Here is a 23856-nt window from a genome sequence, read left to right on the forward strand (position 1 = left end):
GAAGCGTGTATGTTAGGATGATAATTTATAATATATTTATAATAAGGATAAGCGTGAATTCATGCCAGTAATAAGAAGTGTGACGTGTTTGATTTCCTCCCTTCTGTAATAAGTAGCCAGTGAAGTATTTTTCTGTTATTCATGTGTTTAATTTGATACTGTTATATCTTTGGCTAAACAGTTTTTATGTATGTAAGCACTTCAGAGTTATACCAAGCTAATAAGTCACTCATAAGACAAGAAAGTTGTAAGAGTGTGCTTAACTGTATTTTCATTTACTTTATAGTTCTCACGGAAGGTGATAATTCTGACTAAAACTACAGAATAAAACCGCCAGTTAAAATCAAGGAACAGTTGTGCTTGTGGTTACTGGAGGGAGCTACAGTGAGAACTCAGTGCTCCTCATGAGCAAGAGGGAAAGAAGAATCTCATCCAGCCATAAAACATCTACAAGATTCGCAAGTCCTGGGAAGCCCTGTCATCTGCCAGAGAGTTTTGCACCAACCTGCAACATAGGAAGAAAATCTCCACATAAGGAAGCATCATGAAGCAGCATAAGGTCAAGGCTAACAGGAAAGCCAGATGCACAAGTACAAGTCTAGGTGTTTGAAAGTGGTCCTAGCCTTGTGAACTACTAATAAGAGACTTTAAGTTTACAATTCATAAGGGCTGGAGATAGTTGTGTTTTTAATCAAGACTTGCTGGTATTATGCATCTGCTGTTTCTATCTTAATGTATTGCTGGTGTATTACTGGAGAAATATTATTTAATACTTACTAAAATTATATAGTTACAAAACATTGAGGGTTAGCATACACCTATTAATTATATTTTCACCTGTAAGTTAATAGTGTAATTCTTGGTAAAGTGTTTATTCAAGCTTTTGTTACAAGCATTATACATGTTATACTGTGCACCAATTTTTAAATTATGGTGAATTAGAGTATAAATTACCTACTCACTTATCCAAATCTTATCTAGAATGTCAGAAAGAGGTAGTTTCACTAAGGGTGATGGGGTGGGTCAAGTTGAGCAGCCACAGCAACACCTCGCGAACTTCAAACCTTCATCACAACAAACAGAGCAGCAGCAAGAGACCCAGACCGGTGTGGAGTCATGGTTGCCAGTAAATGATGATACAGAGGCTGCTAATGAGACATCACAACAAGAGCCACGAAGAGGTGAGAGGGTCCACAGGTTAACCGGAAAGGGCAGAGAACTGCGCGACAAAAGGTGGAGACAGCTTGAACATCGTTTTAGGGTCAACTATGAGAAGTGGAAGGCTCTGGTCAAGGAGGCAAAACTGTAACTGACAGGCTATTGCTCTGAAGACCTACTACAAGACCTCCTAAACAAGTTTAGCCAGACCTCTACAGATCTAAACCTTGCCTATGTAAATTTGCATCAAATTGACATTCCCGACAATGATATACGCCGCAGAGTTGATACTTGTGAAGCAGTTACAAGGTCTATTATCAAGACTGTAAGATTTAATTTAGAAAAAAGGGAAGAAGGCCAAAGCAACCAAATAGAAGAGCTGCACTGGAATGACAGCAATTCATTGTGCATGTCCAAACTCTCACATAAGTCAAGTCTCAACTATCAGCACTCAAGTACTTCCTCCCAGTCTCAAAGCAACTCAAAGGTCACCTCCAGACGCTCAAGTGTGTCATCTGTCAAGAGACAAGAGGCTGCAGCGGAAGTTGCTGCTAACCAAGCAGCTTTAGAAATAATGGTTAAGCAAGAACGCCAACTAGAAGAGCTTCAGAGACTTGAAGATGAAGATAAGAGGAGGACAGCGGATCAAGAAGCTGAGGCTGTGAAACGCAGCTTAGAAGAAGCTAGGCTTCGAGTCAAGTTAGAGGTTGAAAATGCTGCCAGACGAAGGACACTAGAAGACAAGCGTAGAGAGCTAGAGCGCCTAGAAGTGCTCCAGAAACTAAATGCTGCCAAGGCGCGGATGCAAGTGTATGAGCAAGATGAATACTCAGAGGATGAGAAAAGAGGACAACTGCCTAACTGCAAATCTGTGAAAGAGAAAGAAGTCATGCACAGAAGTTTCTCATTTCACAGTCTCTCACCACAACATGTCATGACAAGCACACAACAAGAAGATGGCACCAAGACCATGGTCAGGTTACTAGCGGAATCCATCAGTGTCGCCTCCCCATACCAGAACCAGTAACATTCAACGGAGAACCACTCATGTTCACTGACTGGAAGGTCTCTTTTCAGACTCTGATAGACAGGAAGAACATACCAGCAACTGAGAAGATATACTACTTAAGAAAATATGTTGATGGGCCTGCCAAGAAGGTCATCGAAAGTTACTTTCTGTTAGGAACAGAGTCAGCCTACCATGCTGCGTGGACCATTCTTGAAGAAAGGTATGGAAACAAATTTCTTATTGCCAAGTCCTTCAGAGATAAGCTCAATGCATGGCCTAAGATAGGATCCAAAGACAGTCTTGAACTTAGAGACTTTGTAGATTTTCTTCGCAGCTGTGAGGCTGCTATGTCTCAGAATAAGGGCCTTGAGGTGCTTAATGACTGTAATGAAAACCAAAAGATCCTCGCTAAATTTCCAGATTGGCTAACTTCAAGATGGAATAGAAAGGTCATAGACATCTTAGAAGAAACTGAGACATTTCCTAGCTTCAGTCAGTTTGTGAAGTTTCTCACAAGAGAGGCCAAGATCGCTTGCAATCCTGTAACATCCCTTCATGCTTTGAAACCAAGTGAAGATGGAAAAACTAAGATGCCAATGATGCAAAGCTCCGGAGTAAGGGTATTGGCAACCAATTCTGATGAGAAAGTTGCTGTTACTAGTTGTGTCTTCTGTGAGAAACCAGGTCACAGTCTACACAAATATTGGAAGTTCTTGGATAAGCCAACCGGAGAGAGACAGAAGTTTGTAGAAAATAAATTGTGCTTCAACTGTTTAAGGCCTGGGCATTGCTTGAAAGATTGTGATAACAGGAGCACCTGTGACATGTGTCAGAGGAAGCATCCATCCTGCCTGCACGAAGATCGTACTAAAGAAAGGTCAAAGGATAGGAAAACAGAGCCCCCACAAGACAAGGGGACAAGGGCATCAAGTGAGGCCATATCTAACCGAGTCGTAAGAGACATTACCAACACTCACACCTCCACGATCATTCCAGTATGGGTGTCAACCACAAGCGTGCCAGATCATGAAGTTCTTGTGTATGCACTCCTTAACACCCAGAGCGACACCACTTTTATCTTTGAAGAGACAGCAAAAGCTCTCAATACAAGAAAGGAGCCAGTACAACTGAAACTCTCTACAATGGCTTCAAGGAATACCATCGTGCCCTGTCAGAAGCTGTCTGGGTTGCAGGTTAGAGGGTTTTACTTGAAGAAGAAAATCTCTCTGTCAACGACCTACTCGAGAGTTTATTCCTGCAAACAGAGATCATATTCCCACTCCAGAGACTGCAAGAGCATGGTCTCATCTTGAACACATTGCGGAGGAGATTGCTCCTCAGCAGAGCTGTGATGTCGGCCTCTTAATTGGCTACAACTGCTCCCAGGCTCTCCTTCCAAGAGAAATTGTGTCTGGTAAAGGAAATCAGCCCTTTGCTCAGAGAACAGACCTTGGCTGGAGCATAGTCGGCTATGGAAACCCATGTATCGACTACAGCGACGCTATTGGAGTAAGTCATCTGGTCATCGTTAGACAGGTGATGCCAAGTGTTCAATCTTCTTGTAACTTCACAAATCAAGTACTCTATGTGTGTAGAACACATTGTGGCAGTGTGAGAGACAAGGCTGTGGTCAGGGCGGGTCTTTCAGTGGAGGAGACTATAAAACATCTCCTCCAGGACTCCAAACCCCAGAAGCCAGCAGGGCTCCTGATTGCCATAGCCCCACCCACCACTTCCCCTATAAAAGGAAGAAGGAAGCGAACCAGTGTGTGCATGCTTGGCTGGGGTAGCAAGGTGCACCGGAGGGCGAGAAGACAACGGAGAGAGGCGAGAGCGAGAGCGAGAGTGGAAGAGCAGGAGAAAGAAGGGTAAAGCTCACAGTTGATGGATTCACTGGCTTATGACCCTTTTTCTGGACCTGGACCATTCTCCCTCTTGAACCCCGGACTGTCTGACAACCTCCCACTGGTAACAAACTTTGATTACAGACTGTGACTACGAACCTGCCTTGCCCCTGTCGTGCTTCTGTTTGCCCGGTGTTCGGCTCCACCGACCCGGGCATTTACTGTTATTGTTTGTTTTGTAGTTAGGGATTGTTTACGTTTAGTTAGTGCTCAGACAGAGCTAGGTTTTGTTTTGCTTTTTGACACTGTGCCTGCCATTTAGGGAAGCAATAAAACAACAGCAAGCCTGTTTTGTACCCTTTGCCTGCCTTCCTACTGTGTGTTTCAAGACCAGACCCCACCTACATACAGCCCTTTCTTGTGATGGGCCCCCCAACCCGTTACAACATGTAAGAGAGGTAATCACAGCACTGGACATCATCAAGACACTTGAATCTGACTTCAGCGAGAGAGCCACAGAAGAAGACCTCATATTTCAAGAGGATATCCGATTCCTGACAAAAATGAAAGCGGGCATCAGACGCACTGACAATGGACATTATGAGATGCCGCTGCCGTTTAAGGAAGAAAGACCCAACCTGCCGAACAATAAGACATGTGCAGTTCACCGTCTCAAGTGTCTAGAGCAGTACTACAAGGACTACACAGCCTTCATGGAAGATACCATAGCTTGTGGAGATGCTGAGAAGGTCTCCGAGGAGGAAATTAACAAGCATCCAGCATGGTACATTCCACACCATGGGGTTTATCACCCACAAAAGCCTGGGAAGATACGAGTTGTCTTTGACTGCTCAGCGAAGTTTTGAGAGACTTCCTTGAATGACCATCTCCTTACTGGTCCAGAGTTGACAAACACATTGCTGGGTGTCCTTTGCCATTTCCGTAAGGGTCCAGTCGCAATCATGTGTGACGTAGAGCGCATGTTCCACCAGTTTCATGTGAAAGCAGAAGACCAAGATTATCTGCGGTTCCTTTGGTGGGAGAACGGAGATCTAGAGTCTCAACCCTCAGTGTATCGTATGAAGGACCACTTGTTCGGCGCAGCTTCATCTCCTGGTTGCGCCAACTATGGTCTCAAACATCTTGCTGCCGAAGGAAGAGGAATCTTCAGTGATGAGTCTATCCAAGGAACTTTTATGTTGATGATGGGTTGACGAGCGTATTGTCTAAAGCTGAAGCGGCCCAGCTGGTGAAAGAAGCAAGGGAGCTTTGCAGTATCGGCAAACTTCGGTTGCATAAGTTTATCTCCAACAGCAAGGAAGTTATAGCCACAATTCCCAAGGAAGAATGTGCAGAGGGTGCCAAAGACCCTTCCAAGGTTACGACCATACCACGACTGGAACTTTCAGCAGCAGTGGTAGCTGTTCGAACAAGTGACATGCTCAAAAGGGAGCTAGAGATACAAGGTCTACAGGAATACTTCTGGACAGATTCGAAGGTAGTTCTTGGCTACATCAACAATGAAGCTAGAATATTCCACATCTTTGTTGCTAACCGTATTCAACGCATTAAGCAAAGTACAGATCCCGAACAATGGAGATATGTGACCTGTGAAGAAAATCCTGCTGATCACGCTTCCAGAGGTCTCACATCAGAACAGCTCATGGCTTCCAACTGGTTCACAGGCCCAGACCTTCTTTGGCAGGAGGAACTTCCCAAAGGACAAGTCAAGATGGGAGAGATCTCAGACAATGACCCAGAGCTGCAGAAATCCCTGGTCCATGATACCCAGGCAAAGGAAGAAAGATCATTACTAGATCACCTTCACAAGTTCTCCGATTGGACAATAGTGGTGAAAGCTATTTCCAGGCTCAAGCGACGTGTCAGGGAAGCCATGGGTTTAAAACTGAGGTCCAGTGAAGCTACAAGCCTAGAAGAAAGGAGAGAGGCAGAGCTCAGCATTATAAAGATGGTTCAAGAAGCAGCCTTCTCCCATGAGATACACAATATTAGGCATCAGAAAGACATCAAGAGCAAAGATAAGGCAAGCAAGTTGCATAAATTGAGTCCATTTCTGAATGAGCAAGGTATCCTCAGAGTTGGAGGTCGCTTGCCTCATGCAACTCTACATTCCCATGTGAAACATCCTGTAATCCTGCCAAGAGATAGCTACTTGTCAGTGCTACTCATCAAGCACTATCATGAAAGAGTACGAGACCAAGGACGTGGAATGACAATCAATGAGATGCGATCCAACGGTATATGGATCCTAGGATGCAGCAATGCAGTCTCCTCTCACATCTACAAATGTGTGAAATGCAGGAAATTCAGAAGATGTACAGAAGAGCAAAGGATGGCAGAGCTTCCAAAAGAACACATGGAGACTATGCCTCCCTTCACATACTGCGGGATGGACTGCTTTGGACCTTTCTACACCAAGGATTGAAGAAGAGAGTTAAAGCGATATGGGCTCCTACTCACTTGCATGGGCTCTCGAGCAGTTCACATTGAAATGCTTGATGACTTAACCACTGATGCCTTTATCAATTCCCTGCGTTCATTCATTGCCATACGTGGTAATGTTTGTCAGATCAGATCTGATCAAGGCAGCAACTTCATTGGTGCAAGACGCGAGTTTGTTGACGCCCTGGAAGAAATGGATCAAGAGCGACTGAAGGAACTTGGATGCGAGTTTATTATGAACACCCCATCTTCAAGTCACATGGGTGGTGTTTGGGAAAGGCAAATCCGCACGATATGAAGTGTTTTAATGTTCATTCTTGATCAGTCAGACGGAAGACTCGACAGCGCTTCTCTGCATACCTTTCTCTATGAAGTCATGGTGATTATAAATAGTAGGCCCCTAACTACTGAATATATGAATGATCCATTAGGTCCAGAACCTCTTACACCAAATCACATCTTGACAATGAAGTCCACAATTATCTCACCACCACCTGGCCAGTTCATCAAGGAAGATCTCTAACTCCACAAGAGATGGCGCAGAGTACAATTCTTGGCCAACGAATTCTGGACAAGGTGGAAGAAAGAGTACCTCTTAAACCTCCAACACAGACATAAGTGGAATAAGGACAGAAGAAACGCAAGGATTAATGACATTGTCATATTGCAAGATGATACTGCACCACGCAACCAGTGGAAATTGGCAAAGGTTACAGAAGTGTATCCGGGACAGGATGGCCGGGTGAGAAGATTCAAGTTACTGATCAGCGACTCAACCCTGGATGAGAGAGGTAAACGCATCACCAAACCCACCTATCTGGAGAGACCCATCCATAAGACCATTACCCTCCTGGAAGCCGACCAATAAAACTGCAGAACCCCTTCACAGAAATCACAGGTGATTGGTGGGAGTGTAACTGACAATTAATCTGTCAGTCTATATCGTTGTTTCTTGTTTGAATTGTTTACGTGTTCGCTATGCGGGGGAAAGGCGGAACTACGTGACTAAGAACTGTTGTTACAGGGATTATTATTGTAGCGACACACTTTTGGAGTGAAGGCAATCTCACACCGTTAGCTATTTTATTTTATTTTTTTCTATGGGTGTATATCGTAAAGGTTGAAGCGTGTATGTTAGGATGGTAACTTTATAATAATAAGGATAAGTGTGAATTCATGCCAGTAATAAGAAGTGTGGCGTGTTTGATTTCCTCCCTTCTGTAATAAGCAGCCAATAAGGTATTTTTCTGTTATTCATGTGTTTAATTTGATACTGTTATATCTTTGGCTAAACAGTTTTTATGTATGTAAGCACTTCAGAGTTATACCAAGCTAATAAGTCACTCATAAGACAAGAAAGTTGTAAGAGTGTGCTTAACTGTATTTTCATTTACTTTATAGTTCTCACAGAAGGTGATAATTCTGACTAAAATTACAGAATAAAATCGCCAGTTTAAATCAAGGAACAGTTGTGCTTGTGGTTACTGGAGGGAGCTACATAAGGCCTTTACCAAAACATTGCATTCTATTGAATTATAACACTTGCAAATAGCGACAGTGTGCAGGATCATCGTTTTCAAATTAATCAATCACATATGAAAGCATATGATATGATATACTTAGATCTTGGCAGCACAGGCTATTCAAAGGGACTTTATTCAATTGTGGGCTGACACCTGGCAGATGAAATTCAATGTGGACGAGTGCAAGGTAATACATGCAGGTAACAAAAATGTCCACTATAATTACACTATGGGAGGAACAGAACTAGAAAAATTAATGCATAAGAAAGACCTAGGAGTCTACGTGGACTCCTCACTTTCTCCATCCAAACAATTTGCGGAAGCAATAAAAAAGGCAAACTGAATGTTAGGGTATTCACCGATCAGCCATAACATTATGACCACCTGCCTAATATTGTGTAGGTCCCCCTTTTGCCGCCAAAACATCCCTGACCCGTCGAGGCATGGACTCCACTAGACCTCTGAAGGTGTGCTGTGGTATCTGGCACCAAGACGTTAACAGCAGATCCTTTAAGTCCTGTAAGTTGTGAGGTGGGGCCTCCATGGATCGGACTTGTTTGTCCAGCACATCCCACAGATGCTCGATTGGATTGAGATCTGGGGAATTTGGAGGCCAAGTCAACACCTTGAGCTCGTGATTCATCAGACCAGGCCACCTTCTTCTATTGCTCCGTGGTCCAGTTCTGATGCTCACGTGCCCATTGTAGGCAGTGGACAGCGGTCAGCATGGGCATCCTGACTGGTCTGCGGCTACACAGCCCCATACGCTACAAGCTGCGATGCACTGTGTTTTCTGACACCTTTCTATCAGAACCAGCATTAACTTTTCAGCAATTTGAGCTACAGTAGCTCGTCTGTTGGATCGGACCAAACGGGCCAGCCTTCGCTCACCATGTGCATCAATGAGCCTTGGCCGTCCAAGTTCACCCCGACGGTTCACCCCTTTTCCTTCCTTGGACCACTTTTGATAGGTACTGACCACTGCAGACTGGGAACACCCCACAAGAGCTGCAGTTTTGGAGATGCTCTGACCCAGTCATCAAGACATCACAATTTGGCCCTTGTCAAAGTCGCTCAGATCCTTACGCTTGCCCATTTTTCCTGCTTCTAACACATCAACTTTGAGGACAAAATGTTCACTTCCTGCCTAATATATCCCACCCACTGACAGGTGCCATGATAACGAGATTATCAGTGTTATTCACTTCACCTGTCAATGGTCATAATGTCAAGGCTGATTGGTGTATTGTCAGAAGTGTATAATTTAAAACAAGGGAAGTAATGTTAAATTTTAAGACTGTACAATGCGCTAGTTAGACCTCATCTGGAATAATGTATACAGTTCTGGGCACCACACTTCAAGAAAGATATTGCTGCTCTAGTGGCAGTTCAGAGAGCAACCAGACTTATTCCAGGTCTGAAGGGAATGTCCTACTCAGAGAGACTGAGGGAACTGAACCTTTTCACCCTGGAACAGAGGAGACTATGTGGGGACTTGATTCAAGTCTTCAAAATCATGAAGGGCATCGTCCACATCAAACCAGAGGAGCTTTTCCAGACCAGCAGGGACACATGCACCCGGGGACACAAATGGAAATTGGGCTTCAAGGCATTCAAAATGAAAACAGGAGACACTTCTTCACACAGAGAGTAGTCACAATCTGGAACAAACTCACCAGCGATGTGGTAGAAGATGAAAATTTGGGAACATTTAAAGTCAGACTGGATAGGATCCTAGGATCACTCAGTTATTAATGTACACCAAAGGAGCATGATGGGTCGAATGACCTCCTCTCGTTTGTAAACTTTCTTATGTTCTTACAGTGAATAAAATATAAATAGCAATAGCTTGCTGTGTATGTAATATGAATGTGTTTGTTGCTCCTCTTTCCTTTTCTGTCATTGCTAGTTTCGCAGAAGGATGTTTGGCTTTTAGGTGGATTAACATATCAGCTGTAGATTCGTGGTAGTTTAATTGCACTGCACATATTATACACGTACGTGCTTCTCTGTAAGGAAGCGATGGGGCGCGTTGTAGTGCAGATTTCCGCAGATATGCGCAGACCTGCAGAATTCCACCGATTGTGCGTATATGAACTTTGTCAATGCAACTATTATAATTCTAAAACACTTTGATCCAGGTCATTAAAAAGTCAGTAATTATGACTATGAAAAGTCATTAAAAGTCATTATCTTTCCACATCCCTAACCTGCAGGAACCTAGCTTCTGCTTCACTGCTCTCCATTAAATATGTCCTCCTGGACCAAAGGCTGTCCAACTGCCATATATTTTCAAAAAACAAGATATTGGCGGTTGGCAAAATCAACTAAGATACCAATTCTACAATGTCAACAAATGAATTCGTATTTTGAAACATATTGACCAATACGCTAGGAGAAATTCAAACAAGTTGAGTTCCCGTACACTTGTTGGCTACCCGCCAAAGTGGCTGATAAGATTGACAGATTTACCCACCAAATCTACACGCATTTGGTGGGTGGCGGGTGTTCATTTTATTCCCTGTATATATATATTATTATTATTTTGTTTTTAAGCCATTTCATGCTTTGATTTCACTACTCAATGACAGAAAACAGCAGATTGGTCAGTATACCTATACTACACCCACCAGTACCTGGTGATGACAGTTCATCACCAGACTCACTGACTGTTAAACAAGTCTAAAGTGAGATGTAAAGAGGGATATACGCACCTCTTGTGACAGGCTTGAAGAAGAGGACTCCACTTTCTTTTGGGAATCTGATCCAGAGAGAGAAACACACAAAGGAGTACAGTCTTAGTATACAGTAGTCTCTAGGCAGTGTGGGTGTGTACAGTAGTGTCCAGTAAGTGTGTGTGTGTACAGCAGTGTCTGGTCATTGTTTGTCCATATTGTCCAGTCAGAGTGTGCAAAATAGTGTCCAGTCAGTGTATGTACAGCAGTGTCCATTTAGGGTGTGTTTACAGCAGTGTATTGTCAGAGTGTCCATACAGCAGTGTCCAGTCAGAGTGTCTGTATAGCATTGTCCAGTCAGAGTGTGTGAACAGTAGTGATCCCTCACCCTTCTCCCTCTCAGAGGGCAAGCGGAAGAGCCTGTGGGGGTTGGCAGAGTCATTGCTGTGGTCAGCCAATGGGATGACTCCCTTGGACTTCAGGGCGCAGCGGAAATTCCGCTTCCACACAGAAGGGTCAGGCTGGGTGACACCCTTCCGGAAAAGCCCACTGACCTCTGCCCATGCCTAGAGAGAGGGGAGAGAGATGGAGGGAGGAAGGACGAGAGGGGGGGGAGAGATGGAGAGGGTGAAAATGGGAGAGAGGGATATAGGATATACACATATAGCTGGCTATACAACTGGCTATTTCAGGTGCATGCTCCTTTCTTACATGGCACATACTTGTATAAATGGTGAAGTACTGCCTACTTGCGGTAACATTTGGAACTACCACAGAAAGGGAATAAAATTAATATAGATACTGATCAATTGATGAGACACTACAGTCTATTAGCTAGAGAAGAGATTGAATGACCAATGCGCAATGACAGAGATGTGCACATGCACACACACAAGACACATAGACAAAAAGTCAGACACACACAACCAGACATATACGTTGACAGACACACATATACACACCTTAAATATGAGTGTGTCATGGGGTGAGGAATCATGCCTCAGCCCGTGTTTCCATGGGATACAGAACTCCTCTTGCTCTCGATTTGTCCAGTACACTCCGGGGAACTGCCCACTGTCCAGCTGCTCTCTCAGCCAGGGAAGGAGCAATGGCTTGTGGGAACCCATCCTGCAAGTTCATAACAATAATAATAATAATAATAATAATAATAATAATAATGACATAAATCATAACAAAAAAAGGTATTACTTCATGACTCCGCTCCATCCAACGGCTCCCTATCTCCTGATCATTGGGAAATGAATTCGGAAATTCATCAATTTGGCCATTCAGCCGGCAGTTTGGCCATATAGTAGTAAATTTATCCAGTAAGTTGTCAATTCGTTTGTCAATTAATCCGTAATTACATTGATCAACTATGTAATTAATGTGGTTATTAATTAATATAAAGACAAACTTCCAGACAACCAGACCAACTTCCAAACAAACTTAAAGACAAACCAATGAACTTCCAGACAGACCGATGAACTTCCAAATAAACTTCCAGACAAACCAATGAACTTCCAGACGAACAGACCAACTCTCAAACATGCACTGTGCCAAACCCACTTGAGTCTTTCTAGTCAATAGGAGCAGACAGTTATTTTAACCAATAAAACTCCAGGCTCACATAAAACGGCTTCAGACATTAATGGTGCAGTTTATTAGAAAGGGCGTTTCTCTGTCTCTCACCTCGATCCGCGTTTTCCCTCTCATTACAAAATCTAGGCTAAGAATCCAAATCGCTCATCAGAAATCCATCAGGCTATAAAATCACACTTGCAGTCTATACTCCATGAGATAGAAGGACAAGCATCAATGGATTATATTTATTTCAAAATAGATTGGATCCTTGATGGTGGGGTTGTGGGGCTGTGCCAGCCTCTCCTCAGTGGAGGGGTGAGGTGGGCTTGACATTATACTGGAGGGGCTTTTCTTTACACCTTGTTGGTACACATATGTATTTCTTTATTTCTTTTATTTCTCCACGCACTACATGTGTTCATACAGAAAGATTTTGGTTTTAAACTTTACCAATTGCAAATCATTGCAATATTAGCTACAGAGAGGGAAAAAAGTATTTTGATCCCCTGCTGCCCACTGACAAAGAAATGATCAGTCTATAATTTTAATGGTAGGTGTATTTTAACAGTGAGAGACAGAATAACAACAAAAAAATCCAGAAAAACGCATTTCAAAAAAGTTATAAATTGATTTGCATGTTAATGAGGGAAATAAGTATTTGACCCCTTCGACTTAGTACTTGGTGGCAAAACCCTTGTTGGCAATCACAGAGGTCAGACGTTTCTTGTAGTTGGCCACCAGGTTTGCACACATCTCAGGAGGGATTTTGTCCCACTCCTCTTTGCAGATCCTCTCCAAGTCATTAATGTTTCGAGGCTAACATTTGGCAACTCGAAACTTCAGCTCCCTCCACAGATTTTCTATGGGATTAAGGTCTGGAGACTGGCTAGGCCACTCCAGGACCTTAATGTGCTTCTTCTTGAGCCACTCCTTTGTTGCCTAAGCTGTGTATTTTGGGTCATTGTCATGCTGGAATACCCATCCACGACCCATTTTCAATGCCCTGGCTGAGGGAAGGAGGTTCTCACCCAAGATTTGACGGTACATGGCCCCGTACATCGTCCCTGTGATGCGGTGCAGTTGTCCTGTTCCCTTAGCAGAAAAACACCCCCAAAGCATAATGATTCCACCTCCGTGTTTGACGGTGGGGATGGTGTTCTTGGGGTCATTCCTCCTCCTCCAAACACAGCGAGTTGATTTGATGCCAAAGAGCTCGATTTTGGTCTCATCTGACCACAACACTTTCACCCAGTTCTCCTCTGAATCATTCAGATGTTCATTGGCAAACTTCAGACAGGCCTGTACATGTGCTTTCTTGAGCAGGGGGACCTTGCGGGCACTGCAGGATTTCAGTCCTTCACTGCGTAGTGTGTTACCAATTGTTTTCTTGGTGACTATGGTCCCAGCTGCCTTGAGATTATTAACAAGATCCTCCCGTGTAGTTCTGGGCTGATTCCTCACCGTTCTCATGATCATTGAAACTCCACGAGGTGAGATCTTGCATGGACCCCCAGACCGAGGGAGACTGACAGTTATTTTGTGTTTCTTCCATTTACGAATAATCGCACCAACTGTTGTCACCTTCTCACCAAGCTGCTTGGCGATGGTCTTGTAGCCCATTCCAGCCTTGTGTAGATCTACAATCTTGTCCCTGACATCCTTAGACAGCTCTTTGGTCTTGGCCATGGTGGAGAGTTTGGAATCTGATTGATTGATTGCTTCTGTGGACAGGTGTCTTTTATACAGGTAACGAGCTGAGATTAGGAGCACTCCCTTTAAGAGAGTGCTCCTAATCTCAGCTCGTTACCTGTATAAAAGACACCAGGGAGCCAGAAATCTTGCTGACTGATAGGGGATCAAATGCTTATTTCCCTCATTAACATGCAAATCAATTTATAACTTTTTTGAAATGCATTTTTCTGGATTTTTTTGTTGTTATTCTGTCTCTCACTGTTACAATACACCTACCATTAAAATTATAGACTGATCATTTCTTTGTCAGTGGGCAAACGTACAAAATCAGCAGGGGATCAAATACTTTTTTCCTTCACTGTATTTACTTTAAGTCGGAAAATGTACTGTATTTTTTTTAATTTGCACATGAAAATAAACAAAACAATACATAATAAAGCCAAATAACACACTAACACTAAACACCTTGCCCTAGCCAATCGAACACATATATCCATTTAAATACAATTAAACATCATAAAAATACATACAATCTGACAGTCTGTTAAAATGCCAAAAACATCGACTCTTAACCAAACGAATTAACAATGAATACAAAAACACCAAAAACTTCAACCTTGTCATGTGTCATATAGATTATGCTAATTCTATTACAAGCAGTATTTTTCCAGCAGCTCTGAGTGCTGCAGACTCACCGTTATCATTCAAATATTCAGATGTACACCACATTGAGCACTGTCCATAATAATACTATAATGAAATACAAAGTTTAACCTTTACGCTGGGGGGGTACGGGGGGCTAAGAGACATTTTGCCCCCTGGAGTTTTATCGGTTAAAATATGCGTGTCTGCTCCTATTGGCTAGAAAGCCTCAAGTGGGTTTGGCACAGTGCATGTTTGATAGTTGGTCTGTTCATCTGGAAGTTCATTGGTTTGTCTGTAAGTATGTTTGGAAGTTGGTCTGGTTGTCTGGAACTTTGTCTTTATATTAATTAATAGCAACATTAATTACATAGTTGATCAATGTAATTACAGATTAATTGACACACAAATCAGACAAATGAACAAATTACTTGACAGATTACTGGATGAATTTACTACTATATGGCCAAACTGCCGGCTGAATGGCCAAATTGACGAATTTCCAAATGAATTTCCCAATGAACTACCAAATTGATGGACGAACACTTTTGGCACAAATGGCGCTCCATAACATTATGTCTGAAGATATAATCTCAAGTGCCGTGTGCGATCACGTAGAAATTACAGTTTTATTATCACCATGGAGTGAAATCCACATACAGAAACAATTAGTGCTTACAATTAATATCCGAGTGTATTAAAAACTTGCCGACACTCTTAGAAAAAATGGTTCTTTGGGGTTCTATATGGCACCGAAGGGTGCTTTGCCCATATTTATAGAACCATTGGCTGAGAGAGGCACTATATAGAACCCGTGTGCAGAATGGGTTTCGCTGCAGATGGACAAGAGCTGTCAACAGAATTTGCGCAAGGCTGCCAGTGAGTGAAGAGCTTCATATTTCTGAGGTAAGTATGAACAGCATTATTTTTAATGTTATAATTTGTATTAACATGGTTAAATTAAGTCACTTAATTAGCTAGAATATCGACAATATTTCAATACACATTACGTCAATATCTTGTTTATCTATCTATTGATAATGTATTAAAATGAAAAGTGATCATATACGGCCTGACTTCAAGTTAAAACAAAGTTACAAGATGTTGGTGAAATTTATTTTACATGCATAATTATGTAACCAACCATTATTCCGAAAATGGATACAATCTATTTCCTAGCATAAAAACGGCACATGATGTTACCAGAATGAGATTTTTCTTGGAAACCGGCTTATAATTAAATCTTTTTATATCGTGTTGATCCTGGGCAGGTATTGAAAACTATTCAGTTATAGTTTTGTGACAACTATTTTTAAGAATCGTTTAATTCGCTCTCAAAATCTTTGTACACTCTTCCAGTATTCCCAACAGAAGTACTTGATGCTTTACAGAGGAAGGATCAATAATTTAAAAAGGAAAGAAATCTCACTTGCGTTCAACATTAATTCAAGTGCTTTTTGATGACATTGGAAAGCACACATGGTAAGATACACCAATGTATAAGTAACCTACATGTAATATTTTCTATTGGAACAGGCATGGTGATACAGGTTTACCAGTATTCATTTCAATATATTAATGTATATGACAACAGAACAATGCAGAGGCTTATTACATTACTTTAACAAACATTATTTATTCTACACACCTATTTAATATGAAATAATGGCACTATGCATCATCATTGATAATTCAATTTTAGTAATGATTATATTAATATTTATTTCAGGTATCCAATTCACAAAATGTATTCAGATGTCCAGGGCAGTGTCATTACCAAATTTCAATTTCTAGGCGATGGAAGCCACTCTGGTTATGTAATCCAAATGCTATGTTTCACTTAATTGTTACTTTTTATTCTATTATCCTTTTTTATTATTTAAGTAAACTTTACTAGCATGCCTCAGAAATTAATTTAAAAATGAGAGCCATTACTACACCTCAACACCCATTAATGAGATGAAGGCAAAAGATAGCATCAAAAGAAAAAGAAGCCTTGAAACAGTCTCAGATTCTGAAACATCAAGGACATCACAACAGCAGGTCTTATTATTGATGAGAGCATTTTTATTTTAAATTGCAATTTTAAAATTTTGTAAACTTCAACGTATGTTCTAACCACAATTTACAGCAAATGTGTGCAATTCTAGTAAAGTAAGTTTGTCTTTGCATTTATAGGAATTTTGTTTACATCTGCATATGTAATTTCCTGCAGACTCTGCTAAAGTTGGAGGACTTTGGAGAGGATGCCCATAGCTTCAATGAGCACATTAAAGTAATGCACCTAGAGATGAATAAATGTAGGCCAGATCTAGAATCTGTCAAAGACAGAATGCACCACACTGTACATGGAAGGACAGAATTGATGCAAAGGCCTACTGCAGAAGTCCACTGTTTCCATTTCTTCAAATTCCTCAACTGGTTAAGTTAATTTCTATCCTTCCTTTTCAATGAGTTTTAATGAGCAGAGTACACTGTTGATTTATAGGATTGTTATATATAATGTTATATGTATCTAACATGACCTTTGCATTTCCTTTTAAGCTGCTGTATCAGGTGAAGGAAACATTTGGAGAAGATCTGAACAGCAATATAAAAATTGGACTCCATTCCACTGCTCCCAATCCTAACAAATGCAAAGTGTGGGGCATTTGAAAAACTCCTGAAAGGATATATCCATGGAAATGTAGAGGAGTTCAAAAGGAGAGGTATGATAATTGTAAAATGTAATGAACAAAGGAAAATGTATTTAGATTTCAATAGTTTTGCATACAATATTTTGTATTCTGTATTCAAGTTGTTTCACTACTCTTGTTCTTATACAAAGCTCACTCAACTCCCTTAGTGGCCTGAGATGTTGACTAGTGTTCAACTATACAGAGAGAACCACAACATTGCTTTATAGGAGTATGTTGTTGTGTTTCTTTAAGAGAAACACTGTTCCCTTTTGTTTGATTGCAGGTTTTAATTTTCATCCCCTACACTTACAGCGAAGATACAGTCACTGTGAAAGTGTTTGTTGTTAAATCAGTAATCTGATTTCTTTTTGTCTTTTTAGAATTAGAAGCCAATGCAACAGTGTTGTTCCCTCCTTCAATATTTAGAGAGAAAACTAAATATTCTTTGTAAATGAGGTGAGTAACTTGAGTTAATAAATACATTCCTGTTTCTATCGTATTCAAAAGTCATTGTCTGTGGATTAATTACATGCATTTCCTCAATTGATAAAGTAAAAGACAGTCATATGAACATATATTTACCATGTACTTTTTGACTTAAGTATCTGGAATTAATTTTGTGTGAGCATTTACCGTGTAACAAACTGAGGAGTTTGTTTCCACACAGTGCATATAGGAAATGAACAGGGACATGCAGAAAGGGGGGGGTGGGACAATGGTCAAGAGCTTCCCCCACCCCTCGCCAGATCCCGCTGTGTTTATACTGGCCGACAATACATCACCCCCCCCCCACCCCAATCAACAATTATAATATAATTAAAAAACGAGAATTTCCATGCATAATATTGCAATACATGATTTGTTGTTGTATTTCAGGAACAAGAAGCAGCGACGCCAACAATTACATTTCAGTCACAAAGGAACAACCCCCTCCAAGCTGGGACGGTTAACATCAAAATGGAAGTAGTAGCCATCATTCAGCCCTCAGCACACATGGATGCCTCCATAGCCATGGGCTGTTTGATGGCTCAACATTGTATGGACACATTTTTGTTCAAATTAAATAAGGACAAAAAGAAAATGTCAATTAAGGATGTGCAATATGTTGAAAGAATGAAGAAATGAAGAAAATCCAGGTTCTATACACTTTTAAGGCATGTTGAGCATTTTTTTAATGTAATGAAATGTAATAGTAAATGTACTTATTTGTAATTGTTTTAATATATGTTTCCCACTATTTAACTATTTAACAAATAAAAACTATTTTGAATGTTTATGTAAGTCTGGTTATCCATCCATTTCAATAACCCCTTCATCCAATACAGGGTCACAGTGAGCTGGAGAAAATAAGCTGACTGGGCAGGACATCAGGGCAACACTTATGAATGTCTTATATAAACACTTCTATAACTAAGTTCCACTAAGGTTTAATATGAGGTATATATACCCCAGAAATGTCAATGGGATCATAAGGATATAGATCCCCCAATGGTTATATGCCATGATACAGAAATGGCACTCTAAAGGGTTCCATTCAGAACCATTTGGGTTCAGTGGAAAGAACCCCTTATGGTTCTTTTGAAAGAACCCCTAAAAAGGGTTCTATATACACTCACCTAAAGGATTATAAGGAACACCATACTAATACTGTGTTTGACCCCCTTTCGCCTTCAGAACTGCCTTAATTCTACGTGGCAAGGTGCTGAAAGCATTCTTTAGAAATGTTGGCCCATATTGATAGGATAGCATCTTGCAGTTGATGGAGATTTGTGGGATGCACATCCAGGGCACGAAGCTCCCGTTCCACCACATCCCAAAGATGCTCTATTGGGTTGAGATCTGGTGACTGTGGGAGCCAGTTTAGTACAGTGAACTCATTGTCATGTTCAAGAAACCAATTTGAAATGATTCGACCTTTGTGACATGGTGCATTATCCTGCTGGAAGTAGCCATCAGAGGATGTGTACATGGTGGTCATAAAGGGATGGACATGGTCAGAAACAATGCTCAGGTAGGCCATGGCATTTAAATGATGCCCAATTGGCACTAAGGGGCCTAAAGTGTGCCAAGAAAACATCCCCCACACCATTACACCACCACCAGCAGCCTGCACAGTGGTAACAAGGCATGATGGATCCATGTTCTCATTCTGTTTACGCCAAATTCTGACTCTACCATCTGAATGTCTCAACAGAAATCGAGACTCATCAGACCAGGCAACATTTTTCCAGTCTTCAACTGTCCAATTTTGGTGAGTTTGTGCAGATTGTAGCCTCTTTTTCCTATTTGTAGTGGAGATGAGTGGTACCCGGTGGGGTCTTCTGCTGTTGTAGCCCATCCGCCTCAAGGTTATACGTGTTGTGGCTTCACAAATGCTTTGCTGCATACCTCGGTTGTAACGAGTGGTTATTTCAGTCAAAGTTGCTCTTCTATCAGCTTGAATCAGTCGGCCCATTCTCCTCTGACCTCTAGCATCAACGAGGCATTTTCGCCCACAGGACTGCCGCATACTGGATGTTTTTCCCTTTTCACACCATTCTTTGTAAACCCTAGAAATGGTTGTGCGTGAAAATCCCAGTAACTGAGCAGAATGTGTGAAATACTCAGACCGGCCCGTCTGGCACCAACAACCATGCCACGCTCAAAATTGCTTAAATCACCTTTCTTTCACATTCAGACATTCAGTTTGGAGTTCAGGAGATTCTCTTGACCAGGACCACACCCCTAAATGCATTGAAGCAACTGCCATGTGATTGGTTGGTTAGATAATTGCATTAATGAGAAATTGAACAGGTGTTCCTAATAATCCTTTAGGTGAGTGTAGATCCATTTAGGGTGCCATATATGTATCATCACATAGAACCTTTTGGGGATCTATACAGAACCATTTCTTCTAAGAGTGGAACACGGATTTCACAGGACCCCGGTGCAGTGCTGTGACTAGTTAACAATAAACTGAAGGATAATAATCGGACCGGTAGCACCCGATTTTATTCATATTTTATGAACAACTGGACGGTGTTTCAGGCTGTTGTCCTGTGGATGGTGTGCAGGTCTGTTGTATAACAGCCCCGCAGAGATAATCAATATGAAGGCGAACACGATTTAGTTAATGTGAGCCCATTTGCAAGTTAAATAAATACAGCAGATCTGGGTTTCCCTCTAAAAATTAAGGACTGGTTTAATAAATGCGTCCATAAGTCCGCTCATAAATGCCATGACAGAAACGTGCACACTTTAGTTAAATTATAACCTGCTATATTGTAGCTGCTGTTACTGTGTGATTAATCGTGAAACGTGTGTGTTTTGTTTCAACTGTAACTTGCCCTGGTTAAAAGTAATACAGCAAAAAGTGTCGTTTGTAGTTACAAATCTGTAGTAAGAGTAATAAGTTAAGGGAGTCAGGTTGTACTATTTAAAATACATATCTAATAGCACATATCTTCATGATGATTACAATAATAAATAGCAAATATGAAGATGATTATGAACATGAAGATGATTATTAACATGATTATGAAGAAGATTATGTGCATTGGATTAGCCAATAAGCGCACTGGCTACCCCCCACTAGCTGATTGACAGAGTTCAATGTTTTGTCACATCGAAAAAGAAAAAGAAATACAAGAGATGCTATGAAATGTAGAAGTGCACTGAGAAATGTAAATAGCAAAGAGACAAACAGGAAATAAATATACACATGTTGAAACTAATGAATGAATAAATAAATGTTGAAATACATAAACAAATAAATAGATGAATAAATAAATAGATAGGCCTAAATGTCCATGTATTTGTTTAATCATGTATTTATTTTAAAGTTCAGTTTGGATAGTCCGCCATACTCTGAAACCGTGTAACTCCATGAAATTATATATATATTTGTAAAAATATATATAATATATATATATATATATATATATATATACCTAAAAAAATCATTCCATACATCATAATTCGAACCAACAAAATACCAGTGATGATGATGAAGATGAAGATTTTACAGTGTTGCCATAGAAAGTGGCTGGAAGTCAGATGCAGAGTAATGCATGCAGACGTGTTTCAATGGAAGTTAAAACTTAATATTATTATTATCATTATTATTATTTCTTGGCAGACCAGGGCGACTTAAAACATAAGTGCAAAACAAAGTGCAAAAAATACAGTAAAGGTGTAGCGTTATGTTGGGTGTATTTTGATAAGAGCATTTTAGCTCTGAGCTGAAGCACTGATCTAAAGAAGACCTCTCCCCCCCAAAGTTATCAGATTTCCTTAACTCATCAGCTTGGAACTGGTTTACATCAAAATGACAGTTTTGGGGAGGATGGCACCGAGAATAGGCCAAATAGTTTGGAATCCTGCTATGAGATGTCTGGAGAAAGGAGCCTGTAGGTAATAAAAAAACTCTTTGAAATGGACGAGAGCCGAAATCCCGACATAGAGGTACGAACCCGGGCCAACCGGCATTTCCAAAAGATGACATGGATTGACATCAGTCATAAATCAAGCCCCCCTCCAATAGGACACTGGGGGGCTGAAACCGAAATCCAATCTCAAAAACTCAAGAACCAATCACCTATTGATCTGACAGACTATAAAGAACAGCGCACAGTCTCTTTCTCTCTCTCTCTCACCTGAACCAGTAACTCGCTGCCACAGCTCAACCAGAAACCAACCAAGTCTTTGCCGGCAACAGAAGAGTTAAACTGGGAGAAGGAGATTGAGCCGTACGAAGAATTATTTTAAAGGACTTTATTAAATAAAGAACTTTACAGACTGCGCTGCCCGCCTGTGCCCACCTGATCAGTGGAGTTTTACAGCTGGAAAATTGACTAAGTCGACTGTATACGCAAGTGTTCAGTCATTTAAATAGCTATTTGAGTCTTAAGAAACTTGACCCTTGGAACAAACAGGGCCCTGCTTTCCTCAAAGACTTTGTCTTCAAGTAACTACGGTGGAACCCTGCTTACAAAGAAGATTTTGTGCACAACCTTGGAGCCTTAAAACCAGTGGAAAAATCTGTTTGGAAAAGACTCTACATTCGCGAAACCCCAACTTCCAGGTGCATCGACTGAGTGGAAGTTCTTGGACAAAGCCGAACCGGACTGCCTTTGTTCCAAAACACACGGACCTCGTGCCGTGTGCTGTTATCTGAGCCCGAAGACAGAGAGGCCTCTCTGCGACGAAGTTCAGATAAGTTTAACACTTTGGAGTTCATGATTCATGACATTTGAGAAATCAATTAGAAATGTTAATCTGTGATTCATAACTCTAGAATGGGTAATATCATTTAGTTTTCTTAAATATAAATGTGTGTTGCATTAAACTGTTTTGTTGATAATTTTAGAAATAAAATCTGTCAACGCCGAGAAATATCTTCTCATTCCTGTTTAACTGTTTCGTCTGAAATTGACACAAGTTAATAGACAACATATTATAGGTGGCCCTGCCTATCCTTAATCATTGAATAATAATCAGTTAAGGGAAATTGTGGTAACAAGTAATGATAGGATCTTTCTCGGCACCTAAACGTAAATGAGACTGATTATATAATGAGAAGTTACCTGACATAAATACTAACCTGCGTAGTTATTTAATGTCTGACTAACAATACTAACGAGAGACTCACCTTCGTCTTACTAACCAGTATTGTAGTCAATGTGTTTATAACCTTTTGTGTTTAACGATTTGTGTGATATCATATGCGATCCCATGGTCTTTGATTTGGTCAAGGAAGTGATTTGTCTTTGATTTGTTGATCTAGAGTTGAATTTTAATTAGTTTTTCCCTTTTGTATAATTAGTGTAGTGCTACATTTAGTCTTTGTTTTTGAATAAATTTGACAATTTATATCTTTGGAATTGGTGTCTGCGTCCAATTATTACAGAAATTGAGTTCTACAAGATTCCAGGATTCATGATAAGGTGATACTATAAATTCACTTCTTTAATTGAAATTTATAAGTGTACCTTACGCTACAAAGGCATCAAACATTACAAATTAAATTTACATAAAACATAGCAATTCAAAATACAATACATTTTACAATACATAAGTTCCAATTTACAATTTACACAGGCAAGTACAGTAAGTGAGGTCCTACATCCTGGACGGTAAAAGCTAAGTGCTGTCAAGATGTAGGGTCACAGTCAAGGGCTACGGGAAAGGAAGCAAGGAGGAAAACAATCAAAACGCAAGAAGCATAATAACAATCTGTGAAGTGCTATCAAACAGGGATAAAAGGACTAATATTACAAGTACTGTCTGAAAAGATGCATCTTGAGTAAGCGCCAGAATGAGGTCAAGGATTCTGCCATTTTGACTTCGGTGAGAAGGTCGTTCCACCATTTAGGGGCCAGGGATGAGAAGGAGTGGAGAAGAGATAGAGTTAGTCTTCTGGCACTGGAAGACCACAGTGGTCTGGAGGGAATGTATGGAGAGACGAGTGTCTGAAGGTAACTTGGTGCAGTGTGGTTGAGACAGTGATAGATGAGGGTCAGTGTCTTGAACTGAATGTGTGCCGGTATTGGGAGCCAGTGGAGGGAGCGGAGCAGTGGAGTAGCGTGTGCGAATCGGGGCAGAGAGAAT

At 40.9% G+C, this 23856-nt stretch overlaps 1 protein-coding gene across 4 annotated transcripts in view; it reads right to left on the reverse strand.

Moving 5' to 3' along the window:
• irf3 (interferon regulatory factor 3) overlaps window positions 1-23856 on the reverse strand; it is a 59884-nt gene that overhangs the window by 31886 nt on the left and 4142 nt on the right. For all 4 annotated transcript variants that reach the window (XM_066708773.1, XM_066708774.1, XM_066708775.1 and 1 more), the window contains exons 2-4: window positions 11635-11800; window positions 11061-11238; window positions 10712-10758 (exon numbers count right to left, since the gene is read on the reverse strand). In XM_066708773.1, coding sequence (XP_066564870.1) covers window positions 10712-10758; window positions 11061-11238; window positions 11635-11799 — 390 coding nt within the window. In that variant the 5' untranslated portion in view covers window position 11800. The remainder of the gene's footprint in view (window positions 1-10711; window positions 10759-11060; window positions 11239-11634; window positions 11801-23856) is intronic.

Source organism: Amia ocellicauda, chromosome 7 (genome assembly GCF_036373705.1).
Source record: "Amia ocellicauda isolate fAmiCal2 chromosome 7, fAmiCal2.hap1, whole genome shotgun sequence".
NCBI lineage: Eukaryota > Metazoa > Chordata > Actinopteri > Amiiformes > Amiidae > Amia > Amia ocellicauda.